General features: G+C 48.4%; 1 protein-coding gene across 7 annotated transcripts; it reads right to left on the bottom strand.

The window, feature by feature from the left end:
* Positions 1-1,003: 1,003 nt before the first annotated feature.
* On the bottom strand, positions 1,004-22,935 carry LOC122366183 (SCY1-like protein 2). Of its 7 annotated transcripts, none has more exons than XM_043338127.1 (8): positions 22,822-22,935; positions 17,043-17,175; positions 16,643-16,814; positions 12,116-12,336; positions 8,380-8,603; positions 6,091-6,111; positions 3,654-3,909; positions 1,010-2,507 (listed from the first exon to the last, which is right to left on the bottom strand). In XM_043338127.1, the coding sequence occupies exons 1-8, from the start codon at positions 22,831-22,833 to the stop codon at positions 2,476-2,478; spliced, it is 1,071 nt and encodes a 356-aa protein (XP_043194062.1). In that variant the 5' UTR covers positions 22,834-22,935; the 3' UTR covers positions 1,010-2,475. The 7 variants fall into 7 exon arrangements, with proteins under 7 accessions (XP_043194063.1, XP_043194065.1, XP_043194067.1 ...); XM_043338129.1 differs by having other exon boundaries at positions 3,715-3,909; XM_043338131.1 differs by having other exon boundaries at positions 12,218-12,336.
* Positions 22,936-25,299: the final 2,364 nt, after the last annotated feature.

The following is a 25,299-nucleotide window of genomic DNA, read 5'->3' as shown; positions in this document are numbered from 1 at the left end:
CACAATGTCGCTTTCGTCTTCCGTACATTGCCCCCACTCTGCTCTAATTCGAAAGATAGATAAATTTAGGAGTGAGCTTTTACCTGTCAAAGTGAATTATTATTGCTGAAGAATTAAACGCCAAAGGGTTGAAGGCACCATTCGTGGAAAAAGAAAGTAAATAATAGATTTTGATGGTTTCCTTTATGTGTCATAGAGTTTATGCGAATGTGTACCCACTCGTCCAGTCTCACCAAGCTCCCGGGGCAGAAAATGACGTCACTGGCCTGCAGTTGCTCACCCACGCCTGCTGGTCAATGTTGCCACGTAGACCACCGGCCGCCGTGCCGAGTTGACCGGTCGGTAATTAATTTGTTTGTTCGCAAGCTAGCACGCCAGCCTGCGCTGAGGATAGGAGGGTGCTTCGTTTCGAGTCCCGCGGCGCTCCAGTGTGACTTATTGCGGGTGATTGGGAGCAACCGACTGTGTTTACGCCAACCACAAACAGCGTCTTTACCCGGCCGGAACTGTGGGGTAAACTCGACCACGAGAGACTAAGGGGCATTTCTACCTCCTTCCCCACCACCTCACACCTAAGCCTGTATACAAAAAGGTGGGTCGTCGAAAGATCTAGCAAAGCTATTAAAATGAAAACTAAGGGTCAATAAGCAAAGAAAAACAAAAAAGTAAGAGGTAAAAACCGGATCAATGCACATGCGTTTACTCCGGTCGTTTTTGGTGTCAGGGTGCGAAAGAAAGTTTTCTACTTTTGCTACGGCCTAATGGCGAGCAGCGCTGCGGTCTGCGGTTACTGGATTGTAGGCTGTCCCGCATCACACGACTGTACGACGGCACAGTCTACCATAGTGCAGGTTCGCCGCACAGCGAGACTGTCATATTTCGTAATTTGATAATGGATTCTTCACTCGTCTATTTGCTCCCTTGTCGTGATGATGTTTCAGAGCACATGCTAGCAAAATGGGCAATGTAAGGAATGCACCTAGACCGCATATTCGAACAAAACTTTTACACTATTCATGCTTTATATATTTGAATCATTTATTTACATGATAAATGTAGGACAGAAAATTGTCCTCGCTCTTACACATGGTCTATGTACAGCGGGACACACCAGTCGATGGTACGTGAAGACACCACTCTAAGCAGACGGTTTACATGATCACATCCAAAGCCATCCTCGGCGCGTAACACCAACAACGGACAGAGTAACATTTCTCGCGCATTTCCCACCCGAGGGGGTGACCATCCGACGGCCATATTTAGCCGGGTCATCAGCTCGTCACAGACCGACAGTGGACAGCTCACGCGGAGTGTGGGCTCCATTCCGGGGCACAGTTAGCAGAGAGAGCTATCACAAACTCTGGCGGTGCCAGATTTCCGAGAGCAGTATAGAGCAGCGCCGATAGACAATCATCGGTAACATTAGTGGACAGATGAGACACAACACCGTGCGTTGACCGCAGTCTCCTCGATTGGCCAGCGGCAGAGTGGGATTTTCCGACGCAGATCGCGACAGTTTGCACAAAAATCACAGGCAGGGTTCCCCATCTGCTAGTATCTAATCATTTCAAGGGTCAGTTTCGTATCGTTTTACTCTGAGCACAAACGTTCTATTCCACACATATACGGACACCAATGCATCAGTTCGAGACACTGATTTCATTTTCAGCACAGAAACGCTATCGTCAAATCACACAAACGAGAGCGGCTGTTCCCATACGCACACTCCCACGCCAAACACAAACACCCACACATGCTCGCTAGCACTCTAACTGGGACATTGAACGTGGTTTCGATAGACACCATTCGATTCTGGTACAGGGTCTCGGCCGATTCGTCACACCATCGTTTTCCACCAAGCGCTTGATCCGATGACGCATGCGATAGTTAGTTCAGCCACATCGCAGACTGGATTCGGTTTGATTCGTCCTATCCTGGCTGATCACAGTCGTACTGCTCACAGTAAGGGGCCAGGATATATTATATCGGCTCAATCGGCTGCCTCAATGCCGTATCTGCTCGGCTGCGGAAGGGTTGCCTATGTCTATCGCAGGGTCGCGCGTTACATTATCACATATATGATTTATAATCGTGGATGAATGGGATGGCCTCAGTTGGATACCATTTAAGTACGATAAGAAGGTCGGCATATAAGCAACTCTTGTTGGCGCCATCATCCTGATAAGAGTTGTCTCGGTCAACCATCATGCGCTCCATCACTTTCACAGCTACATCCCGTCACGTTCCTCACGACGGTTATCGATATTGATGGTTCTCACCGCTGCAGGGGTTCAGCTGTCACCCCGAGAGGTCGCCTGACCTCGGTCACCGATATACATCTGCTCGCTGTCACCGCCGACCACCCAACCCCAGCTATTGTCGCCGAGTTCTCGTGGTGCTGTAGCCGTTGGTTTGGATTCGTCTTCATCATCCTGACGGCCAGCGAAGGCCGGAGGCGGAAAATGGACGCGGACATCAGTCCATCACTTGCCGTTGAATAGTTGGTACTGAAACAGGTGCAGAAGATGGTCAATATCGCAACCCTACCTTTGAAGGCACCGAAAAGCTGAAGCTCGGGTGAAAAAATGATTATGTTGGCATGGCTCATTTTGGCTTATGAATTCTCCCGATAGCCGCATTGAATTTCCCAATCGGATGCAGACGTCAAGACCTGCGCATCTGCTCTGAATATTGTTGTCTCCGAAATGCAAACAAACGATTTACTAATTATTATTACCATTGCAATATTTTTGAATTCAAATTACGGAATTGTTTGATCACTGTGATGGCATAATGGCAAGCACTATCAAAATGCTCATCAGTAAAAATGAGACAATTTAAAAAGTCGTTTTCTCAACCAGCGTGACACCTAACGGTAAGACTGGCATTCAGTAACTGCATGCATATTTAGACTACTGCTAGTGAACATGGGTTAAATTAAAACAGCCTTCGCTATTACTATGCTAATTGAGTGAAAACTAGATTTTGGAAAGTTAATAAGAGCACCTGAGATATGAAGTAGTAAATTGGATGTTTACAACTTCTGGAAAAATGGCAGTTTTCTCGCCACTTTTTGTTATTCGAAGGCGAACAAGGCAACACGTTTGTGTCAAGCCTTTCGTAAGGCTTTGACACAATGGAAATGAGATTCCAAATAAACTCTCAGTACATCGTGCTTCTTTTATAAGTAATATGCAAGCGTGCTTTCATATTTAGGTTTTGTGCATGTCTGCTTCATTTACGCAGATCTCTACTTTTAATGCTGCACTCATGAAGGTAGGCAATAATAAGCATTCAAAGCAGACGTGACAGCAAAAAAAAAAAAAACTGCTTTCAAAAATACATCACTGAAGCAATACTACACCACCAGCAGCCAACCCAATTAAGTACCACAAATATCAAGGGTTTCACCGGCCTGTTGCTGATGCCCAAAGTTCATAAACATTGCGGGTCAGCCAAACAAGCCCAGCCGCCGCCATTGCGCCAGGCAAGCCGACAAAACAGGTGTGTGATGCTGTCAGCCAGCAGCCCCTGCTCAGGCTGTTCACGAATCCAACCACTTCAGCAGCATACAGTTGAGCAAGCGTGAATCGGCCACGGACAAAAGCGACAGCATGCGGACGGAGCGGTCGGGGGGGGGGGACGGCACCCACCTCGCTGGGAAGGCCTGCGTGGAGAGGCCGGAGACTGCGCCGGCGCCGACGCGGGACTCACCATGCCCGCACTGAGCTGGTGCAGCAGGCCGCCCCCGCCGCCGCCGCCGCCCGTGAGCCCGGCGCCGGGCGGCACGTAGGAGCTGCGGCGCTGTTTGAAGGAGCCGGCCAGGCCCCCGCCGCAGGCTGACTGGCGGCGGAGACCGGCGCCGGCACTGGGCGGCACTGACAGACTGGTGTTGGGCATCGAGCCGCACTGCGGACAGTGGGGCGAGGTCAGCAGACTCCTCCGGGAGAGAGGCACATGGGAGGGGCTTTTCCGAGAGGGGCGACGAGGGACGTTAAAACTTAAAAGGACTAGATGTGTGGCGAAAAATTGGAGGGAAGAGGATAAAAAATGGAGGGAAGAATTTGTGAAAGTAAAAAAATGTTTATTTGTTTATTGTTTATAATTATCCAGGTAGCCACAAACGCCCATTTACGGCTCCAGTCAGGTGAGTGTAAGAGGATGTGTAAGAGGACGCAAGGAAACTGGACAGATGAACAGGTAAAAGCACTCCAATACTGATTGTGCATCTGTGTTCATGATGATCTAGCATAGCCATTCAAGACATTGAATTTGAAATATAGATCAGCATTTAGAATGGTATACAGCGTGACAATCTATAGCTTATTCTTTCGAGTGCTCGTAAAAATTATGTGTAGATGAAAATTTTACGCAAGTAAAATGTTCTTGTTTTAGTCCACCAAAGACCAAAGAATGTGGCAAATTTTCTGGGATGAGTTTTGGCTTAAATACACAAAAGTTTTGTGTGTAAATAAATTGTTTATCATGCAACTACATTGCAAATTGTGCAAGCATTGATTATGAATTATGAAAATAATACATGCCTTTTAACCCTCGCATGTGTGCGGCGTTTTCCAGCTTCTAATGTGTAGGGGGGGGGGGTCGGTTGGACCCCCCCCCTTGCCGTTTGGCCCCTGATCGAGCTAGAGCTTCGCTGAAAAAAACGAGCGTGTTGCCCGTGACGAGAGGAAGCCGATGATACCCAATTTTAAGGTCCTAGGTCATTGGTTGACCTTCCAGGTCAGGTCAATGACCCAAAGTCGGGAAAATCGGGACCTATTAGAAAGTCGTAAAGTGTGGCTGCTAAGGGGTTTTTCGGGGTGCTGATCACGAAAATCGTGTTAGTTTTGATCACAGATGATGTCTTTAAGCATTTAGACCAGGTAGGGTCAGGTCAGGTCAGTTCAATCAGTAGGCGTCGTGACGGGTATTCGTAGTACGTGTCAACCGCCTCCGACAGCTTCGTAACATGTTACGAAGGCACCAAAACTACTTCGTAAATGTTCAAATGGTTGCTAAATTCGAATTCAGCTCCAAAAACTAGCCTAGAAGCATGTAAAACTCGAAAAAGTGAACCGAGGTCACCCGAGGTCACCAAAGGTCAATGACCTGACCTGACCTTCAGGTGACCTTGACACCCACCCTAATGCATGGGAGCAACATCAAATCACATGTTTGAACGTTTGAAACCACGAAAAGCTTGCAAACGCGCGGCTAATGCGAGCCGACGTACGCCGAATCGCGATTCCGGCCAAACATGGTCTCGGAAAAGAGGTCACAGGTCAAAGGTCATTTGGGTCAGGGTCATGAAATTTTCAGGGTAGGTGTCAAATTGATCATTGCGAGTGTACTGAAAGTTTCGTCGCGATCGGCCCCTTTTTACGCGAGTTATTCGCGAAAAACCATGGGGGGGTCCATCCGACCCCCCCTACACATGCGAGGGTTAAGATAAGCAGCCATATGTCATACATTTGAGAGAACTCATGCGTATCTGTAAAGTTGTATATGTTCAGTTGCACCTATTTACCATAAAATAAAAAACATGAAAGACATGTCTCCAAGTTGTATTCTCTCGTAGTTGAAATAGGAAGTCCCTACGTCCTACATAGAAAATTTACTTTACTGTTCCTGACTATATTAGCACAAATTCATGCGGCAAAATTGACTTTTTGATGATGCACCAAAAACGTCTGACTTTAACTAGCCACCCAAGTTAACACACTGAACAACTAATAAAGCAGCTAGTTACATTTTCTTCATTGTATTTTTTTCTTCAAAATATATTTTCATGATTCACATTCGCATTGGTTTGATAGGTATCAAGCTTTGGAACTTAGAGTCATCAGTCATGGTTTGTTCCACAACTTTTTCAATCATGCCCATGCCTAAAAAAAAAAAAACGCTAAGAAGTAAGAGACTATGATTTGTAATAGCTAGAGAGACTACCAATTCCCAAATGCAATGGGGAAAAAATGTACGCATGATTTTAGCTAGCAATGCCATACGTTGTGTGGAATATGTAAAAGAGGAATAAAGAGTAGAAGTGATAAAATAGAAACATGTGCTACGATTTCAGCAGCACTAACTCACCAGGGCATAACGCTGGCTGAGCTGTGACAATAAGTTGACATTAGCAAAGGTGGATATGCTGTTAGCGTGTTAGCAATAAGCAAAGCTTTATATCCCTTGTGTCTACTTATAGAAATACCAATGATTCTTCAAGGCTCAGTTTTATTCGAAAATGTTTCATAGCGCAATGTTTGCCTTTGAATTGATAAGGATTTCCCTACTTCAAAAAGATAATGAGTTTTGACTCAAATGCATTTTCTAGGGCTCCAACTTGTTTCTATTCCGCGCCATTCAAGGTCCGGTCGTGTCATGCCGACAGAGAGAGGCTCCAAGAGCCGCCCCGTGACCTGTGTGTCCGCGGAACACCCAGCACCCTCCGCCCGGAGCCGCGGATCGGCCGGGCTGGTCGTCGGCTCCGTCGTCGGCTCTCTGTCCCCGAACCCCACCTGTTGCTGGCCCCGCCCACGTGGCGCCGCCGGAAGTGAGCCCTTCCGGTAGCCGGCCGGCGCCAACCGGTCGATCCGAACCGATTTCAGCCAGTAGTCGACACTAATGGGGCCGTGCGCCGCGCACGCGCACGCACCTTGCGCTGCAGCCCGAGCCGTGCGCCGTGCGCCGTGCGCTGCGCCGCTCTGTTCGGGCCGTGCACGCGCGCCGCTCGAGCGCCGCCGGCCGACCGGCTCCACCTGAGCGAGCTGGGACGGCATCGATCTGCGTGCGGCCGGGCTGGTGCGGCCGACCGGCCGTGACCTGGCCGGCGCCCCTCTCCGGCCGGCTGCAGGCAGGGCACACCCCTGGACAATCGATCGGGCGCGCTGACCCGGCCGCTCGATACACTCCTCGGTGCCAGTCCAGCGGCGCTAAATACCCACCGGAGGCTGCCCGAGCACCTCGGTCAACAAACGAACCTGACGCGTATCTTACAGGGCGGTACCGACAGGGAAGCAGGTCCGGTAACCGATATCGGAGGGCTCTGTTCACCATTTCTGGCGCTGGGCTGGGTCTGAGACAGATCGAAGAGGAGATTAGACTGAAACTGGACCCCGGACTGTGACAGAACCGGGTCTGATTCTGAAGCCAAGACAACGGCTACAGCTATGGCCTGTGCTTGTAAGAGCCCTGGACATTCTAAGGGTGGCGGCCACGGCTGGCTCAATCCCGGCCCGCCCAGTCTGAGGCCCGGCCCGAGGCCTGCACCGGACAGCCGATGCTTTCGGCAGCTGTGCCGCGCCAGTAATGGGGCTGGCACGAAGCTGCGACAGCCCAAAGAGCTGGCGCGGCCGGCAATCACGCCGCCCACCGCCAGATTGAGTCCTCCCGTCGGCTGCTGGCGACCTTATCTGCTCCCGCGGCGCCTCACGTCGGCCCCAGTGGCGTTAGGGCCGGCCGGGGCCGGTCAGATGAGGCGTTATAAACGTCACTTCTGTCCCAGTGGATTATATGATGGCAGTTTTGCACAGACGCCAGGGACAAGGCGGAAACATGACACAAAAGTCGATGATTTCGCGCACTTGATTTGCGGAGAGGATTCGCGGACCAGTGATGAATGAGATATTTGCCCGAATGCATCGACCAGCCTATGGGTTAAGCCTTGCTGGCGAAATATAGTAGCCTATGTTATCGGATACCGCGATTACATTTGTGTGCTTTGAGGCAGATAAATATGATGATTGTTTATCCGACCGCATAATGTTATGTCTATTTTGTGGGGTATTTACATTCCGAGGGGACTCGTGATAAAGGGTGTTTCTAGCCGGGGATCAGTCGGCCGCGAGTCGAGTGGACGACTCTCCACTCGGGCTTACAGCAGCGGCCGTCGGAGCCGCCTCAGGGAAAGCCTTGCCTTTCACCCACGTCAGCGTGACGTCATATCTGCCTGTTACAGAGCTATAAGAGGCCGCGCGGCGCGGCTGGCGGCGTTTTTACGAACGCCGCTCGCCGGCGGATGTGGTATGGTCGGCGCTCGGGCGCTGATGTGACGTGCCTCGGGGACAAATCCGGCGCGGCTTGGCCGGCCGGCTGACAGAAATACACGACGCGCAATCAGCGGCCGGCTCGGCGCACTGCGACGATCGATGGCACGGTGCCGGCGGCGCTTTCAGAGCCGAGATGCAGCCGTGCAGGCGAGGCGCCGCTCGCCCCGGCGCTTCCACCTCAGCCCACCCACACCCACAGTTAGTCGCAACACGAGGATGTATGGATGTGCTCACAACAATGAACCGCCCTCGCCCCAATCACATCCACCAGCCCACGGAGTAATCAGACAGCTGCTCTCAGACCGGTGCCACAGTCGCCCTCCAAATCACTTACCGTGGGCGGCGAGATACTGAAGACGGACTGGCGCCTCTCGTTCGGCCCCGTGGACGAATGTCTCCGGATGGGCAGCACACCGACACGCAGATCGCTGGCCGAAGAGCCGCACGAGTAGGAGCCGACGCGGATCTTGGGCGGGTTGAGCAGTTCGTTGTCGGACAGTCGGCGGCCGATCATTGCCGAGTGGACGCGCAACAGGTTGCTGTCCGGTGACGACGGGCCTGACGGGGCGGCCGGCGCGCGGTCAGGGACCAGCGCGGGACGGCTGCATGGCTACGGGGTGATGGGTGGGGTGCTGGATTTTGCACACTACCAACCGGCAGCCTGCAAAACTCTTTGGGGGAGCAACGTTACAGGTTATGTGAACAGTATTCGCTGCCATTTCGCACTTAACATTTTACCATCAAACAAAAATACAGATACGTTCAGTCGACAAGCATAATACTCGTTGTCGGCTAAAAAAAAAAACGAACTTAAAACACACCATACGTACAGAATTAAGGGCGGAAACTATCCAGACAATATTCATAAAAACACTAACTAACCATTCAAAACGTTACTAAAAGCTAGTTAATGCAGCTCGGTCAAATCACCTGTAACGTCACCTGTCAGTCTCAGACCATGGTGAACCCGTTTTAACCTCAGCTTGCCAGAGGCAGTGGGGGAGGGTTAGGGGGCCGTGGCGGAGGCCAGCCGGGCGGTGCCGGGCGCGGTCGTGAGTCCCATTTCACGGTGCACATGTGTGCTCACCGGCCGTGATATGAGCACACGGACCGTCCACGGGGGGGGGGGGGTCTAAACCGGGCCGGCGCGTCATCATAGGGCGAGTAATGAGCTGGCCGGCCAGTAATCGGCCGCGGAACGCCGGCAGAGGCACGGAGGGGGCAGAGGGGAGAGGGAAGAGAGAGAGGGAGCGTGAACAAGAAACACATGCATTATAGTTGCTTGTAAGTTATTTGTTTCCTTTGCCAAATTTGTTACATGCTATCTTTGGACACATATTTGCCATGAAAGCAAAAATAGGTACTTTTTCTTTTTAGATTTTCATTCGACCAAAAATCGTATTTTCCCGTCCTTGTTTTGGTATTTCAGTCCCTTGATTCACTTGCATATAAATCGCTCCTGACGTGGCTATCTCTGATTCGAAGGCGATGAAGAAGCAGCGCTCTTTATGTGTTTACTGCGCTGCAAATAGCAGACGGGGATGTAACCGAGGATCAACCAGATACCAGCTAAATTGAAACTTGCAGCGGCAGCCGGCGGCGGAATTACGAGTTGAATCCGTCCTCTGAGAGTGGAGATTGTTCGGACCTATCCTCTGTCCCCAAAGGGAGACATCCGGAGGAGGCTCGGGCTGGCGCACCAACTTTTCATCTCACAGACGCACACATTTCAGCGCTCTGGAACCAAAGTTCGACCCGGGGGTCGTTGGCGTGCCGCGGCGACTTTGCAAAGCTGGCTGCAATTCTGAGAAGAGCAGGAGCACTGTACTTCCACTTACCTGTGGATCACATCATAAAACCGTGCAGAGCGTACGCACTTAGCGGGACACGACAGACACAGGGAAATCCCATATGCGCTCAACTGTGTGCAAGTGTGGCTGACTTATGTACAAGTGAATTGCGATCACATGCAGCCACTGCCCTTAGTATGAACTAAACATTGAAGGTATATGCTGCCTTACAAGTGGATTGGGTCTGTTATTTGAAAGTCTCGTCCTTTCTTCCCTTACACTGTTGCAAAACTGTCATATCTCCAGCCCAGATTCTCCCGCTACCGAACTGTCACCGCGCTAGTATCGTCACCCATATCTATACAGTCTAAAGATTGTCACTTAGCTATTGCGCCTCTATGAAGATTGATCACCTGACTGCCACTGCGCCGATGTCTGATATTCCCCGTCTCGAGTGCCGCTCTAAACTCCAACGACGTTATGAGAGGCAGAAGCGTCAAACGCAGCACACTCAACGGCTAACTTAATAGCTTAACAGTTCACTCAGCGGAAGTTGCAAGGGCTTTTGGAGTTGACCGTCCGGGTAGATCCTAACCATTATGGAAATCGGGGACATGTTGGATAACTTGACGAGCTGTAGCGTTTCAAACGACTTCCGACCCGGCTTACGTGCCAGAAAAATATATCGACCATTCCTGGATACCTATGTTAACCCTCGCCCTGGCAGGGCATTTTTCATAACACGGCCTGGCAGGGGGGGTCGATGCGACCCCCCTCGCGATTGGCTCCTATGGCACCTAGAAACACCAAATTTGGTAGGTAGGTTGGCCCCCTGGAGTTCTCGCCCCTGTGCAAATTTGGTTGCTCTAGGTCAATATTTAGGGGGGTTTTGGGGGTATAAATGTAAAAATTTCGCTAAAAACAGGTCAAAAGTTTTTCGCTTATAACTTTTGATCTAATTAAGATAGAACAAAAAGAAAAGCACCAGTGAACTCAGCACGTCAAGGCGCGTCGAATGATATACTTTTTAGCTTGCTTAAGTGTACTTAAAGTTTTTCTTAAATTTTAAGTAAACTTAAATTAATAAATTAAGTTAAAGTTGACCAAATTGCATCATATCGCATATCGTTCGATTTGGCTGATCACCAGAAACACAATGATACCATTTTTGAAGCTCTAGCGTCATTATATGCCAAGTTATTGGCAAAAACGTCATTTGACCTCAGTTGACCTCATTTGACCTGACCCATGGATAAGTACACCAAACAAAGAAGCACCAAGTGACCTGCTGTTAAGTACTGTGGTTTCAAAGCACAAAAGTGATAAAACGAAGCGGATATCTCCAGTATTTTCCGAATTTAGTATTTTCCCATAGGCTTAACATTACGACGTCATGACCTCTAACTGACCTCAGGTCAGTGACCTCAAAAAACCCGAACTATATGTTATACAACTCGGTGAACTTAGCACATCCTGAAAGTTTGAAGGAAATCAGTGCAAAACTGTGAGTTGGACAGGTGCAAAAAGAAAATTGAAATTTGACCATGACCTTGTACCGGTTTTTCTGACCTGGTGACCTGACCTAAGGTCACTCGGACCTGAAATTTTTAGGTCATATGTAAAAAGGTTGCCCCATAGGCTGTGCCAAATTTGGCGGCGCTGCGCGCCGCCGTTTTTACGCTATCTTCGAAAAACCTTAGGGGGGGGGTCGCATCGACCCCCCTGCCAGGGCGAGGGTTAACTATCCCCTTCAACAGATCTGGACTTTTTTCACTGAACAAGAGAGATGTAATTGATATTTAACGGAGAATCACGAGATCTTAAATTTTGCTTAAAAATTATTCTTGTCTTATCAGGACTGACGGAGGCTAAACAGAGCGAAATCAATTGTTTTCATATTTGCGCTTCCAAAGGATTTTTTGTTTTACTCGCGCTAATGTGGTCGGCCTTTACGGATCGGCGGGCGGCTGACTGTCACCTGTCACGGCAGGTGGGGTGCCGCCTGTCAGATGTTCCGGCACGAGGTGCAACACAACACGGCGCGCACTTATGAAATGGATGGCACCACCCTGTCACTTGCATCATGCAGATGATGCCCGGGGGCGTGGCGTGACCTTCACACCTCGCAGACGAGCCATGAACAACTGCGACGCAAATGGCGAAAACCTATGCAGCTGTTCAGGATGTGTCGCAATGCGTTCGCAGCCTCACCGTGGCAGCCTCAGTGGGTTTATCGCCGGCCGCGGCGGGCCCATTGACCGGCGTCGGGCCGTCACTCACAAGAGCCCGCGGAGCCGCTGCTCTTGCGGCTGAAGTCTTCGGCGCTGTTGGTCTTGCGCCGGAACTCGACGCGCAGGTTGGGAATATGGAAGCTGGGCGTACCCGATGTAGTCACGGCCGCCATGTTGTCCGACGAGGTGTGGTGTCGGAACGCCGGTGTGCGACGGTGGTCCGGAGAGTTGAGCACCAGGTCGTCCAGCTTCAGCTTGTTCCGCTGGTTCCTGGCGGGAAGAGAAGGGCAGATATGTGAGATGCATGATGCCTGAATGATAAAAGTCGTCAAATATTGCCATCAGGCATGTGTAGTGATGTCGGCTGGAGTGATTTGTTTGTGATGTAATGCGGGAGTTTTATACATTATACATCTTGAATAGAAAAAAAAGATTCAGGTGAAATATATGTCGCTGTAGAGTAGGTTGCAGGAAGGCTGTAATATAATAATTTTCATTTAGTTGCGCTATTTATCTCATTTTATTAAAAGCAATGGACAGAATGACCTTTGCAATTACTAAAGTATACCTACAGCTTTCAGTTATACGATTGCACTCTCAAATTCAGTGACTCTTTTTCTCGTTCTGCGATGAAACCTTTCGGAGATAATGTAGTCAACAGCTACCCTAAATATGCAAACGATGTTACAAAGGGCTCTCAACTTGCTTTAATTGGCAACATCTAGCTCATTGTGTCTGCTAATTGCTTTTCCTTACTATGCCTTGTCATTTTATATCATTTTACAATTCACAAAAAAAAAATGTTGCAGCCCATCTCAATTTCAACTCCAAGATGGCTGCTGCATTAATCAATTCATTGTGATCTCTGTCTGAAGATGACTTTAAATGGCGTCTCAAAATGATGAAATGCTGAATCAGAGCCGGTCATTTTACGAGTATTTACATAGAATAACTGAAATGGATAGATAGGAATAACTTCACAGATACAGATGTAGAACGCTCACCCCCTATCCTTCTTTCTCACTTTCTATACGTCATTTCCCTCTCCCTTTCTTGTGCATATGTTTTCACGTGCGTTGGGGTGATCAGATATGACATAAGCGAAATGAAATGTATCTGGTGGAACAGAAATGCGTTTTGTCTGGCGTCGCACGATCATCAGAAACTCTTCAAAGATGTTTGCAGCTAACAACTGTCCGTCCGCTACCTCACAACTGAATCGCCCCTACCAATGCACTCTGCCACTGTCCCTCGGCAGCAGTCTGGCCCCCCGTTTGGGCCGTCTCCGGTGTCACGCCGGGACGCCTGTGGCGCGGCACGCCTGTCTCGTTAAACTCTAATGGACGACCCACGGAGCACCCCCGACCGGCGCTGCCAATGGCGGCAGGCGGCACAGACCGCCCTCAGTGGGACACGGGGCTGTCTGACGGACCAGCCGGCGCCGAAATGGTGGAAACGGACTGAGTCGAAAGCCTCGCCGCCTGGCTAGATCAAGTGAAATGTGGCCGGTGCTTGGGTACTCTGATTTTTAGTTTGGAGATGCTTAGTTTTGTAAGATGCTTGGAAAAATGCTTTGTGTGGAATGCCACACAAGTGACCTTATACTTAGGCACCGCTAGTGAGAGAAAGAGGAAGCCTTATCTGAATCAGGCACCATGTTGATGTAAGGAATGGCGTCGCGGCGGATAAGCTTGTGTCCTGTGACAGTCGCTCATCGCCGTAGTAAATATGTCGGGGGACATGTTCGCTGATGATCCGGGACAGATCGGGGCCGGGGTGTTTTTCTCGAAGGCGCCGCACGGTGGCACGCAATGTCGGCGAAACGGGACCAGCCGCGGCGCGGTCGGCCGATCGCTACTGGTGGTCCGATCGTGATCGATGATTGGCCTGTGACGACACACTGCACGGCCGCAGCAGACCGCAGACATCGGGGCGCTACAGGTGGGCCACCGTATTATAGGGAGGCTGGGATTATGTAGATGCTTATTACTTTGACCCCTCCTGACGGGCGAGTGTAAGTGAAATGACATAAATGGCAAGTTTTGAGAGAGAGAGAGAGAGAGAGAGAGAGAGAGAGGGGGGGGGGAATACGACGAAAACACATAAATAGATTATTGGTAACCTATACTGCAAGGGCTTAGCTCCCCTTGTCCCACATACCGTGATGTGATCCAGTCTTTCAACTTGACATAAAGGTCTTTCAACATTAAGCTTTCCTCCGTCCCATTCTAAAGTCAGGCAGAATCTGAGTTTTAATCGAGATTGCCTAGTAATCTTCCCGGCAGGTAATGTATTGTTTGGTGTTTTAAACATGTTTTCCATTTGTCTGTCGGCCGCTTGATTAAAGACAGCCTGGCAGCGGATTTAGACCGGGTCTGCCGCATCGACTGGCGGCGGCTGGCGCGGCCGGAGACCGTAGATTAGCGCCGCTGCCGGACCTACCGACAAGTTTCACAAACTTCTAATATCATTGGCACGTTCCCCAAAATAGACAGCCATTAAGACCAAAATATAACACACCGTGTCACCCAGTGTCAATCTCAAAATGATGAACTACCAAATATCTTCTAAAATGGCGCCAAAGACAAACAATGTTCGCGCACTAAACCACCCCAGCACGTGCCTATTAGAGTCCGTGACAGCATCGTATCGATGGACCCAAAAGGACTGGATAAATAATAGGTGCACAGGCGTAGTAAATGACACATTCAAGCCACTTAGTGGACAATGAAGGCATGCTTTTATCCCTTTATAGTTAGAAACATTTGGAGCATTCAAGCGTCTTTTCAAAAACGTATGTTTCAGGCTCAAGCGAACGGTTATGTTTCCCCGTGGAAACTGGAGTTATTCTGACTTCGCCAGGGAGCTCACGAGTGTTATCCGGCTCACGCCGAAGGATTACCTATTGCCGACCATCATTGCCTTTGCGCCTCCTCAATGCCCAAAGAAACCAAGAGAGCACTGCACCCCTACCGTTTTAACCCTCGCCCATGTAGGGGGGGGTTGGTGCAACCCCCTCCTGAGGCTTTTCGGAAATAGTGCACAAACGGCGGCGCGCAGCGCCGCCAAATTTTGGGTACCTTATGGGGCAAGCCTTGCGCATCTTTTGATAAAAAAAATTTGACCGGGTCATGTCAAGTCACGGAGTTATGACGTCACAAAGGGAACAGCCTCCGGCCGGATTTTCACAAACTGAGTGCCAACGCCCGAGGCTTCCTGCCGGTGGTACGGACATCGGTTGATGGATCGTGATGATACTTCCCATGCATGTTAGGGCAAGTATTGGCTATCATATGGTATAAGAAACTTGACCGGGTCAGGTCAGGTCACGGAGCTATGACGTCACAAGAGGAACAGCGTCCGGTACTATTTTTGAAAAGCGCCCGAACCACTATTTTGCTAATTCTTGTCACCTCAATGGGAATATGCAACAATATTAGCTACTATAGGGAGCAAATGGACCTCCCAAATCCAAAAATACAATCAGATTTCAAAAATTTAAATTTTGATTTTTCGAATTTCTGCCGCCGACTGTGACCTTGCCGACTTCCGGCGCTCCCAACGCGCCATTTTTAGAGCTAGGGAAACGAAATACATACCAAACGATAGAGAATGGATCAAGGAACACGATAGTGAAAGTTTCAAGTCGATATCTCCCAACGTTTTGCCGCAATCGCCGCGGAAAGTTGAAAAAGTCTATTTTTCCGAAAATTTGACCTTTGACCGGTCAAAAGTAGGTCAAATGTTGACCTAGGACCAAAAAATATACCACCAATCGCGAGATCTTGGCGAGAGCAATCCGTTGGTCTTTTCCGCTAAGCTCTACGACGCTCTGTTTTCAAACGCCAAGGGGGGGTCGCACCAACCCCCCCCCCCCCTGCATGGGCGAAGGTGGCAGATCGCCGTTTACGGGCGAGGGTTAATGAGAGGAAGGCGCTTTAGAGATCCGACTGCATAACATGGCTCACTTTGCAAATCAATGAAGAGGAAAAGAGGTGGCAAAATGCAAAGAACAGTAGGTGATAGAGGTGGAAAGTTACTGAAATGAACAGGAGAGCAAAAAGAATACGTGAGGAAGATAGAGATGGGAATGTCAGGTTAGAGATGAGGGCTTATACAAGAAGTTCGTTTCCGAATAAGAGCAAATAGCTCCTGATAGATGAGTGACATGAAATGTTTCTGAGTGGCAATTGATGCACAGCTTTAATCATAGACCTTTGTTTATTTAGATTAGAGGTCGGTTATGTAAGATACTACTTAGGTGTAACAAATTACCTATTAGCCCTGTTTCTTACAGCTGGCTATCGCGCGATGTTATGCTGTTGAAAGAAAAGACAACCGCGGTGAAGAAAATGCCGAGGAGCGGCGCGGCGGTAGGCTGAGCCGCATTACAGCAGTGCCCTGCGGTACAGCCTACCCCCGCAGGGCCTCGGCTCGCGATACGCCGTCTCTCCATACGATAGTGGATTTGAGGATGTGATCTTACAACGCGCTGCTGTATGAAGCGTGTTTGGTGGTTTATGTGTCTTCAGGCATGCACAACTGTAACATCCAGGCCTGCAGAGCGCCAGCTTACTTGTCTATCGTGTCCAGCATCTCCTGCAGGACCTCCAGCAGGCTGGTGAACTGGTCCAGGTGCAGCGCGGCGTTCATCGTCAGCGGCAGCAGCGACGGCATCACCCGCGTGGCCATCAGGTTCACACTCAGTCCGTACTTCTTGTTGTCCGTCAGCATCACCCGGTATATGTCTGCAGAGCAGGGCGGGGATGTGACTGAATGGTAGTGTATTTTCGAGCAATGATTGTTTATACTCCCACGTTGTTATGCGGAAAGATAGCTATAAGGCAGCAAAGACGAAGTCAAAGCATAGATTGTCTTTACCTCACTGACTATTGTGTATGATGTCGTGATACACACTGACGCTAGTATCTATAGCTGTTTGTGACCATGGTCAGACCCTAAATCTGGATACTCACTGACGGTTGCCTGAATGATGTCCGGGTCCTGAAGCCGAACATCCCAGAGCAGTGGCAGCAGCTCGTCCAGGATGATGCGCCGCTCAAGCTTGTCCAGAATCCTCTCCAGAGCCAACAGCATGTACAGGGTCACCTGGAAGGACCAGAATCCCTGGTTTGTGTGGCAGATACTGAAGGACAAGCCCTATACATAATAACATACCGACATTTGCATACCGGTGTGCAGAAGTTTATCGATAACACAATATGCTTCTAACTGATATTGTCCAGAAAACCTAATCAATGCTCCAGCCGGATACAATAAAACACTCAGCTACAAGCAAGCGCAACCAGTTCCGATAAACCACAATATCAGAACAGAAATGTTTATTATTTCACCTTGCCACGCAGATCCTCCCGTATCCGTTTTTCGCCGACTGTACTGAGCTCAATAACGCGCGGTGTGCGGTCACCGCGGCCGGCGCCTATCAACTGTCAATATCGTACCATTCTGTTTACCGAGAGTTACATCCTGCTCGGTGCAAATTTAATCACGCAGCGGCGGCGCGCGGCCCTCAAAACAAGGCTGTAACAGGATACAGGAGGTCGAGTGAGGTACAGGTGGTCGCCCGTCTGTCGGTGAGCGGTGAAAGGTGAGAGGTGAGTTAAGGGTGGATGGAGGGCGGTGGGTGGTGGGCGGTAGACGAGCGGTGAGCGGTGAGCGGTGGGCGGTGGGTGAAGGCCCGTGGGTGAGAGATGAGCGACCACCGGTCGGTTTTTTTTTTGGGGGGGGTAAAAAGATGAGTGGAGGGTGGGCGGTGAGCGCCGCTAGCGGTGAGCAGCCGCTCAGCGACAACCATCCAGCCTTTCGGGTGACGGCGTTTCCTTTACAAAGAGATGACTAGAGCACGAGAAGTAGCGGCTGTTGTCAACTGCTCTTTGATGATGCTAACGGGACAGCGTTTGTAGCACAATCCCTACTCGAGTGAATAACCTGGTGATAGTTGAAGCGTTGTCTGGTTTAAGAAGCTACAAAGCGACTTTTGGAATATTTCCGTTTTTTGTTGTTGTTGACGTTGCGAAAGAAAAATGTAACATTAAAGGATGAATCTTTGCTTTGATCTTTTAAAAACATCCAAGGCACGACTTAAGAACTTGGTGCTCCGTGCTGTTATATGACTAGCTTGGAAAATACTCACTTCTTTGCAGTTTTAGAGCAACTTCATCGCTATCGGGTATCGGGTGAGCATTACGAGCATTTTCGGAAAATGGCGACACAGATCTGTCTCTTAACCCGGCAGTTGCTGGGGTATTTCGCCACCCACCGTTTGCTGGGGGGGGGGGGGGGGCGTTAAACGCCCCCAGTCGATAACTCGAGAGCCAATAGGCGCAGCGAAACGCACGAGGCGGCAAACGAAAGAGCGCGACGAGACGCTTCAGATGAGTACTTTTAAGTTGAATTTTGAGGTCACAGGTCGGGTCAAGGTCAGGTCAAACACCTGAAATCGGGCTTTCAGTAGCATGGATTTCAGGGCTTCGCAATGGGCGCCTCTCGTCATAAACTCTGTCAAAACGGTGCACAATCCATCATATAAGGCCTACAAGAGTGTCACCTCCATGTAGGGGTCAGTCAAGCATAGGTCAGGGTCAAGGTCAGGTCAACCGGGTAGGCACATATCCCCGAAAATCAAAACTGATATTCGCAGCCTGTGACACATGTTTTATGGGTAATTTGGAGCGTAGAACACGATGAAGACATTCATTTTATCATATGTGTACGTGGTTGGCTCAAAAAGATCAATTTCAGAAATTCATGTATCATGGTCGTGAAGTAGTCACGAGAAATTGCCAAGATTCAGTTCAAGATTTTGGAAAATGCGGAACGATAATCAATAATCGGAGATAGCCATTTGATTGTTCATGGTATTGGCAGTCTAATGGCGTTTACGGCATGTCTATATGTCTGTTCTGTGATTTTATATGATTTTTTGAACATATGCCGTTTTTGGTCGAAAACTCAGAAATTATGACGTCACTAAAACCTCGATATCTCAAAAAAATTCCGACCGATTTTTTTGAAACTTTGGCACAAAAAACTTCAATCAATTTCCTACAGGTACCCAAAATTTGGCGCGCCTGCGGCGCGCCGTTTTTATGCTATGGCCCGGCGAAAAAAGTGGGGGCGTTTAAAGGGACTGTCCCACCTTCAAAAAATTGCTTTGATATACTGTTCTTGTGTTGCAAGACATAGATTATGGGCCCCTTTACACGAAATTGGCAAACATTCGGCCCATAGTTGGCTAATTGTTTAAAAATTCCAATTTAAAGCTTTTGGATCGATTACGTCATATGATTGTTTTTTTATCGGGCAAAGTTTTTTTCCTAGCTGCCAAATCGGTGGCACAAAGTTTTGTTACGCTTCTGCCGCGAATAGTACAAACATTGCGCATAAACTCAGGAAATTGGTAAACATGTTTAATGTTCATGGAAAGGATTGAAATAAAAATTGGAAAATTGAAGCTTGAACTTTGTCCAGAAGAAGGTCGCAAACTGCAAAGAATATCAACAAGGCCTTATTTATCATTTTTAAAAAGTTATAGAATGCTCCCTAATAAGCAAAAGCAAGATATTGATGTTTGATTATTGATGCTGCCCACAATGTCTTGGGCACATGGATGATGGAAGTGAGCTCAACTTCAATAATCAGACTTAAGAATCACAATGGATATAGCCATGAGCCAGACTGCAAAGTGGGGCAATTTTGTCTAGATTTTGTCAGTGCGGACTCCCTCGTCTGGTGCGGATTTAAGTGTGGTGCGGTGCGGATTTGGTCTAGTGTGGTGTGGATGTAGTGTAGCGGGGTGCGAATTTGGCTTGCTGTGGTGCAGATGTGTAGCATTGTGGGGATTTGAGGTCAGTGCAGATTTTGACTGGCCATTTTGGGGGCCATTTTGGGGTTTGGTGCATTTTTTGTGTTCTCTCAGGCCTCAGCCCCCTTTGGTGTGAATTTTCGGGCTCTGTTTGAATGGTTTGTGTCAATTTTGAGCTTGGGAGTTGGGCCAGTGCTCCTTGGCGACCTGCGAGCCATACTCTGCAGTACTGGCCTGGGCCCATGAGCAAAGTAATATAATATAGTCTGTTCAAGATTCAATATAATAAGTCTGCAAAACACATTCCAGCAATTGTAATTGAAGCAGAATGAATTGTAGTGAACTGCATTTGTATTTTTGTTGTGTCTGTGAAAAATAATAAATATACCTACCTACCTATTGGAAAAATCGTGGCCTTTCAGCACATTTGGCAGAGTTGTGTGACTCTGATTTAGTGGCTCATGTGGAATGCAACGAGCTGCGGAACAAGCTTGAATAGCATTTTGCCTCAGGGCTATCTGCCAGAAACATTTCATCTGCATAAATTTGCCTACAGGCAAGTCTGACAAATTTGTGGATTAACTGGGGTCCTTGTAAGCCTGCATATTAAATTCTAGCCCACCAGCTCAGCCCTATTCTCAGTTTCAGCATTCAGCATGATAACAGTTCTGATCAAGTTCTGATTGTCACCACTGAGACACCAATGGAGTCCTCTGAAATTTTGCCTTTCTATTAGATTATTTGTAAGAGTTTCAGCTACATTTACATAGACCAAACGTTTCACTCTCAAAGATCTGCGACCCGACCCCACTCGTCCAGTAGGATGCCTGGCGCGCAAACAGTCCAGCAGTGAGCTGCCAGCCGGTACGCAGGGCAGCAGCAGGCGGCGGCAGCAACAGCAACTAGTCAACATGTCTTGGACTGCAGCCACGACATGATCTAGGCCTATTCAATTTGTCCATGTACAAGTACCACAGCTCCTGCCCGAGGTCGCACAAGTCAGGGAACTGACCACCTCCAGCCCAGGCGTGGTTCACTGACTCAAGACATTTCAACTGACCAGTCAAGAGTTCATGTTTTGCAACTTTTATCCAAGTTATTTGTAACTGTAATATTCTAAACTGAATTTTAGGCATGACTTCATTTTTCAAGAGCTACACAGAACACGCCTTCCCTGTACAGCACGTCTATTGTCCTAACATTAGTCAAATAGTTGCAAGAAGCGACTTGAATGCGGAACCTGCCTGTTTTGAAGCCCTGTTGTCTGTTGGGTGACACTGCACAGAGGTAAGGATGGGGTGTGATTTTGCTGCTGTTTGTCAGGTGCAATATGTGTGTCAATGATCACAAAGTAGTTACTCTTAAAGGTTTAAAAAATGCACAGCATGGCCTAACAAGGCACATTACCTAGGTTTTGACAAGCAGCGCAGCGACTGTGGTACAAAGGCCCAGTCCCATGCTCATGTTAGTAGCTGGATCTGCTCCCAGGAAACACATGCAGCACTTCCGCTTTCATCCGCCATCAGCAACTCAGTTCAAAGAATGATACATTACATCACTAAAATTTATTTCAAAACACCTCTGCATGGTGTTTACACAAACAACAGTTCTTTACTAGGCATGGTCGACCTCAGGCCACCCACACTTCAGCATACAGGGTATTATCAATGTTTAACGGCTCAAGGTTAGTCGTCTTGGATGCTCAGAAATAAAAAGGTGAACATTCATCGTCTCTTCCTTAGTTGTCACCATCAATAGATTGTGGACTTCTCAGAGCATGTCTTGATTATGGAGTTGAAAGTTGAAACAGCAGTGAGCAAATCATTTATCATTTTGATACTATGATTAATTTTAGAGAGTTGCACACTTGAACTTGACACCTGCCATTGATAAGTTCATGGCTCTTGCATTCTTCAGTCACATTTAGGACGGCCTCTTCACTATTTAAATACAAAAATAAAAATACTACAAGAATTAGAAGACTATTAGAATTAGTTTGGCATATCAATTTATTTCTCCACCCGGAACGAATGGGCGCTGTTCAAGGAGGCGTTGTTATTTTTCAAGGTTTCGATAAAAACAAGTCGACAGATACAGAAACTTCGGAAAAGGCGGAAACGTCACAGGTTTTAAGTGCCAATACCAATACATTGTGGCACTTATTTGCACAGATGTCAAAATCAAACACAAATTTCTTTGCGATGAAGTAATTGCTGGAGAAACGGTTTTCACGGCTCTGATTTTCAAAGAACGCCCATCAAGATGGCTATCTCAACTCAATTCTAATGTTAAGGTGGGACAGTCCCTTTAACGCCCCCCCCCCCAGCAACTCGCGGGTTAACAGGCATTTGCGTTCTTATGTGTGCACTGTCCGGGCAATCATATCCTCCAAAATTAATAAACGTGTTCTGTTTCGCTCGGACACAGCACAGACAGTCCTATCTCTTTTTGCGCGCGTGCTGTCGCACTAGCGATGCGCCCGTATCAATGTCCGTGTGTCTGACGACTGGGACCGGGATTTCTACGGTCCCTCTCGGCCGGATGTTTTTTACCTTAGGCAGCGCTGAAACACACGTGACTCCTCGACGAGGGTCTACTGCCGAGGGATGCAGAAAGAGAGAACAAAGAAAGCAGAATACGGAGCGGAACAGGGAATTACGGAATTGAAAGGGTTCGGTAGGGTTTTGAAATGAGGATTCCCAGAATCAAAGCGAAAGTCCAGAAGTGTTCACGCAGGCTCAGCCATCAGTACACAAATCCGTATGAGATCGTTCGATGCTCTTTGCCGTTCTGTCGTTGCATAATTGCATAGTGAGCATGGAAAAAATCATCTCCAGTGTATTGGTGTCACAACTGGGCCCACAGCCACCTGCTCAACTGGATCAGGACCAAATTTAAATCATCTACCCAAGCGGCGCGTTGTATCTTACCGGCAGATCCATCGAGTTTTTCTCGTAAATCGCCCGAGCCCGGGGAAATACCAGTTTCCTCGCCGACTCTTCGTCAATGTATTCCGCGACACTGGGCACCGCCAGCAGACAGGCACGCTGCGAACGGGAAAAAATGGTCACATATGCAGTTACACACCATTAGTCATATATTTCGGGGGCAGATTCGGAGACATTTCTCATCTGGTGCTAAGCAAGCAATGTCGTAAAGTCACTGGTGATTTTGGAGCGAATGCAGGGTAATGTTGTTTGGACGAATATCCGAAGTTTAGCGGGTACGGTATTTAAAAAGACGGCCAATTACTTTCGGAGAACTATTAACCCGCGCCCGGCTGGGGGTCCTGGATTTCCACGCCCTGCTGGGGGGGGTGTTTGAACACCCCCCCTAGTAACTCGGCTCCTGGGCCACGTAGCGATACGCGGAAGGCGGCGTTCGAAAGAGCGTCAAAAATAATGACGAAATCACTTCGGTCAATTTTTTGCTCAGGTCAAAGGTCAGGTCACCAGAGGTCATTGAAGGCAAAATTTCGCCGATTTCCAGGTCGAATGTCGAAAATTTCCAAGAAGCCAACGCATAACTCGGGAACCAATAGAGCTACAGCGCCGCGGAAAAGCGCATTCGATAGCCCTATTAACGCCCTTTCTGAGTAATTCGCTCAGATTTGACCTAACGTCAACGGTTTTGCCTGCAGGGGGCAAAAACTGCAAAAATAGCCGATTTTTTCGGAAACAGTTTTTCTGCAATAACTTTTGACCCAAGCCTTGTACGAGCTTACTTTTACCGGCATCGTGTTTCTCTCGTCAAGACGCATCGAATGAACTATAACTTGACCTTGAAAGGTCAACTTGAAAATTTGACCTCAGGTCAAGGTCATGACCTGACCGGAAAGGGTCATGTTGCATATCAGTCGATCCGTATCGTCGAGCTGAACACATCTAAGGCGTTTTCATTGCTCTAGCATGCCTCTATCAAAAGTTATTTGCGAAAAACTGTTAGATACCATTCGTGACCTAAGATGACCTCAGGGCATAAACAAGGGTCACGGACACCATTTTTATGTTCTGTGTGTCTAAACCACTTGTAATTCGGTGTTTGGGAGTGTTTATAATGTCTTTCGTCCAAAAGAGGAGCATTTCAATTTTCTCCCATTGACTTATAATGGGGAGGTCGCAAAATTGACCTGACCTTAGGTCACCGATATCAAAATTCAGAGATATACATTTTATAGATACTGTTACCCTTATCAATCGTTGAAAGTTTCAAAGCGATCGGTCACTTGGTGTAGCTATGACAGACATTGAAACTTTTTATGAGGTGAGGTCACTTCAAGTGACCTGGTGACCTGACCTTGAATGACCTTGGTCTGAAATTTTAACAACATGTGTAGAATTGATGTATGATAAGGTGTACCAAAAACGGCGGCGCTCCGCGCCGCCGTTTTTGAGATATTCGCGAAAAACCACAAGGGGGGGTGTTCAAACACCCCCCCCCCCAGCAGGGCGCGGGTTAAAGAGTTGCGTACTTTTTAGTTTCACATTCTTGAAAGTACAGGGTGGGGCAGCATAATCGGGAATAAATATCAAACGGGATTATTTGGTCATGAATTTAAAAATATAGCTCCAAGCACTATTTTAACAACATCCCATCAATCGGTCACCTTTTACCTATCCCTCATCCTATTTGACCGCCCTTCGCGTCGATGACCTTCTCAAGGCGGGTCCAAAAGCACGCGCATGCACGTGCAGCCTCCTGCTTGTCCATGATCGCCCATCAGCTTCGTACCTTGCACTGAAGACCGTTTTTACTGATGATAAGTTGTTCATTAAACTTCTACCAAAAAACGCTCCATATAAAGAATTTGGTCGGATTTAAATCGGCGGAGTTGAAGGACCAGAAGTTTTTGGTTCATCTCAGGTGGAGGTGCCCTACACAATAACATGTCGTCCTCACTGCAGTACCAGCACGGACAGAGTCCTCGTAAGACGTGATCTGGACCGTCAGTGATCCTCTCTTCCGACGACTCCACGTGAGTCGCCAGTGTGGAGTATTTACCAGAGTGTCGTTTTATCCGGGCTCGATGAAGTAGGGTGCACCACGTGCCTCCCTTGAAGACCACCCATAGGTCCATCACCTCAAGGATGTTTACTTTGCATGACCGCTGCAATATTCTCGATACAATCCCCTATAGGCATGCCATTCTTTTTTATCGTATTCAGTCGGTGATAAGATTTTTGGTCGCTGAAGTTTTGAACATTGTTTCTTTTTAAACCCGCGCCCTGCTGGGGGGGGGGGGGTGTTTGAACACCCCCCCTTGTGGTTTTTCGCGAATATCTCAAAAACGGCGGCGCGGAGCGCCGCCGTTTTTGGTACACCTTATCATACATCAATCTTACACTGTGGTGAAAATTTCAGACCAAGGTCATTCAAGGTCAGGTCACCAGCGTCACTTGAAGTGACCT

The sequence above is a fragment of the Amphibalanus amphitrite genome, unplaced genomic scaffold (genome assembly GCF_019059575.1).
Source record: "Amphibalanus amphitrite isolate SeventyFive unplaced genomic scaffold, NRLGWU_Aamphi_draft 000789F_arrow, whole genome shotgun sequence".
In the NCBI taxonomy this organism is placed as follows: Eukaryota; Metazoa; Arthropoda; class Thecostraca; order Balanomorpha; family Balanidae; genus Amphibalanus; species Amphibalanus amphitrite.
This window is presented reverse-complemented; position numbering and strand designations above follow the sequence as displayed.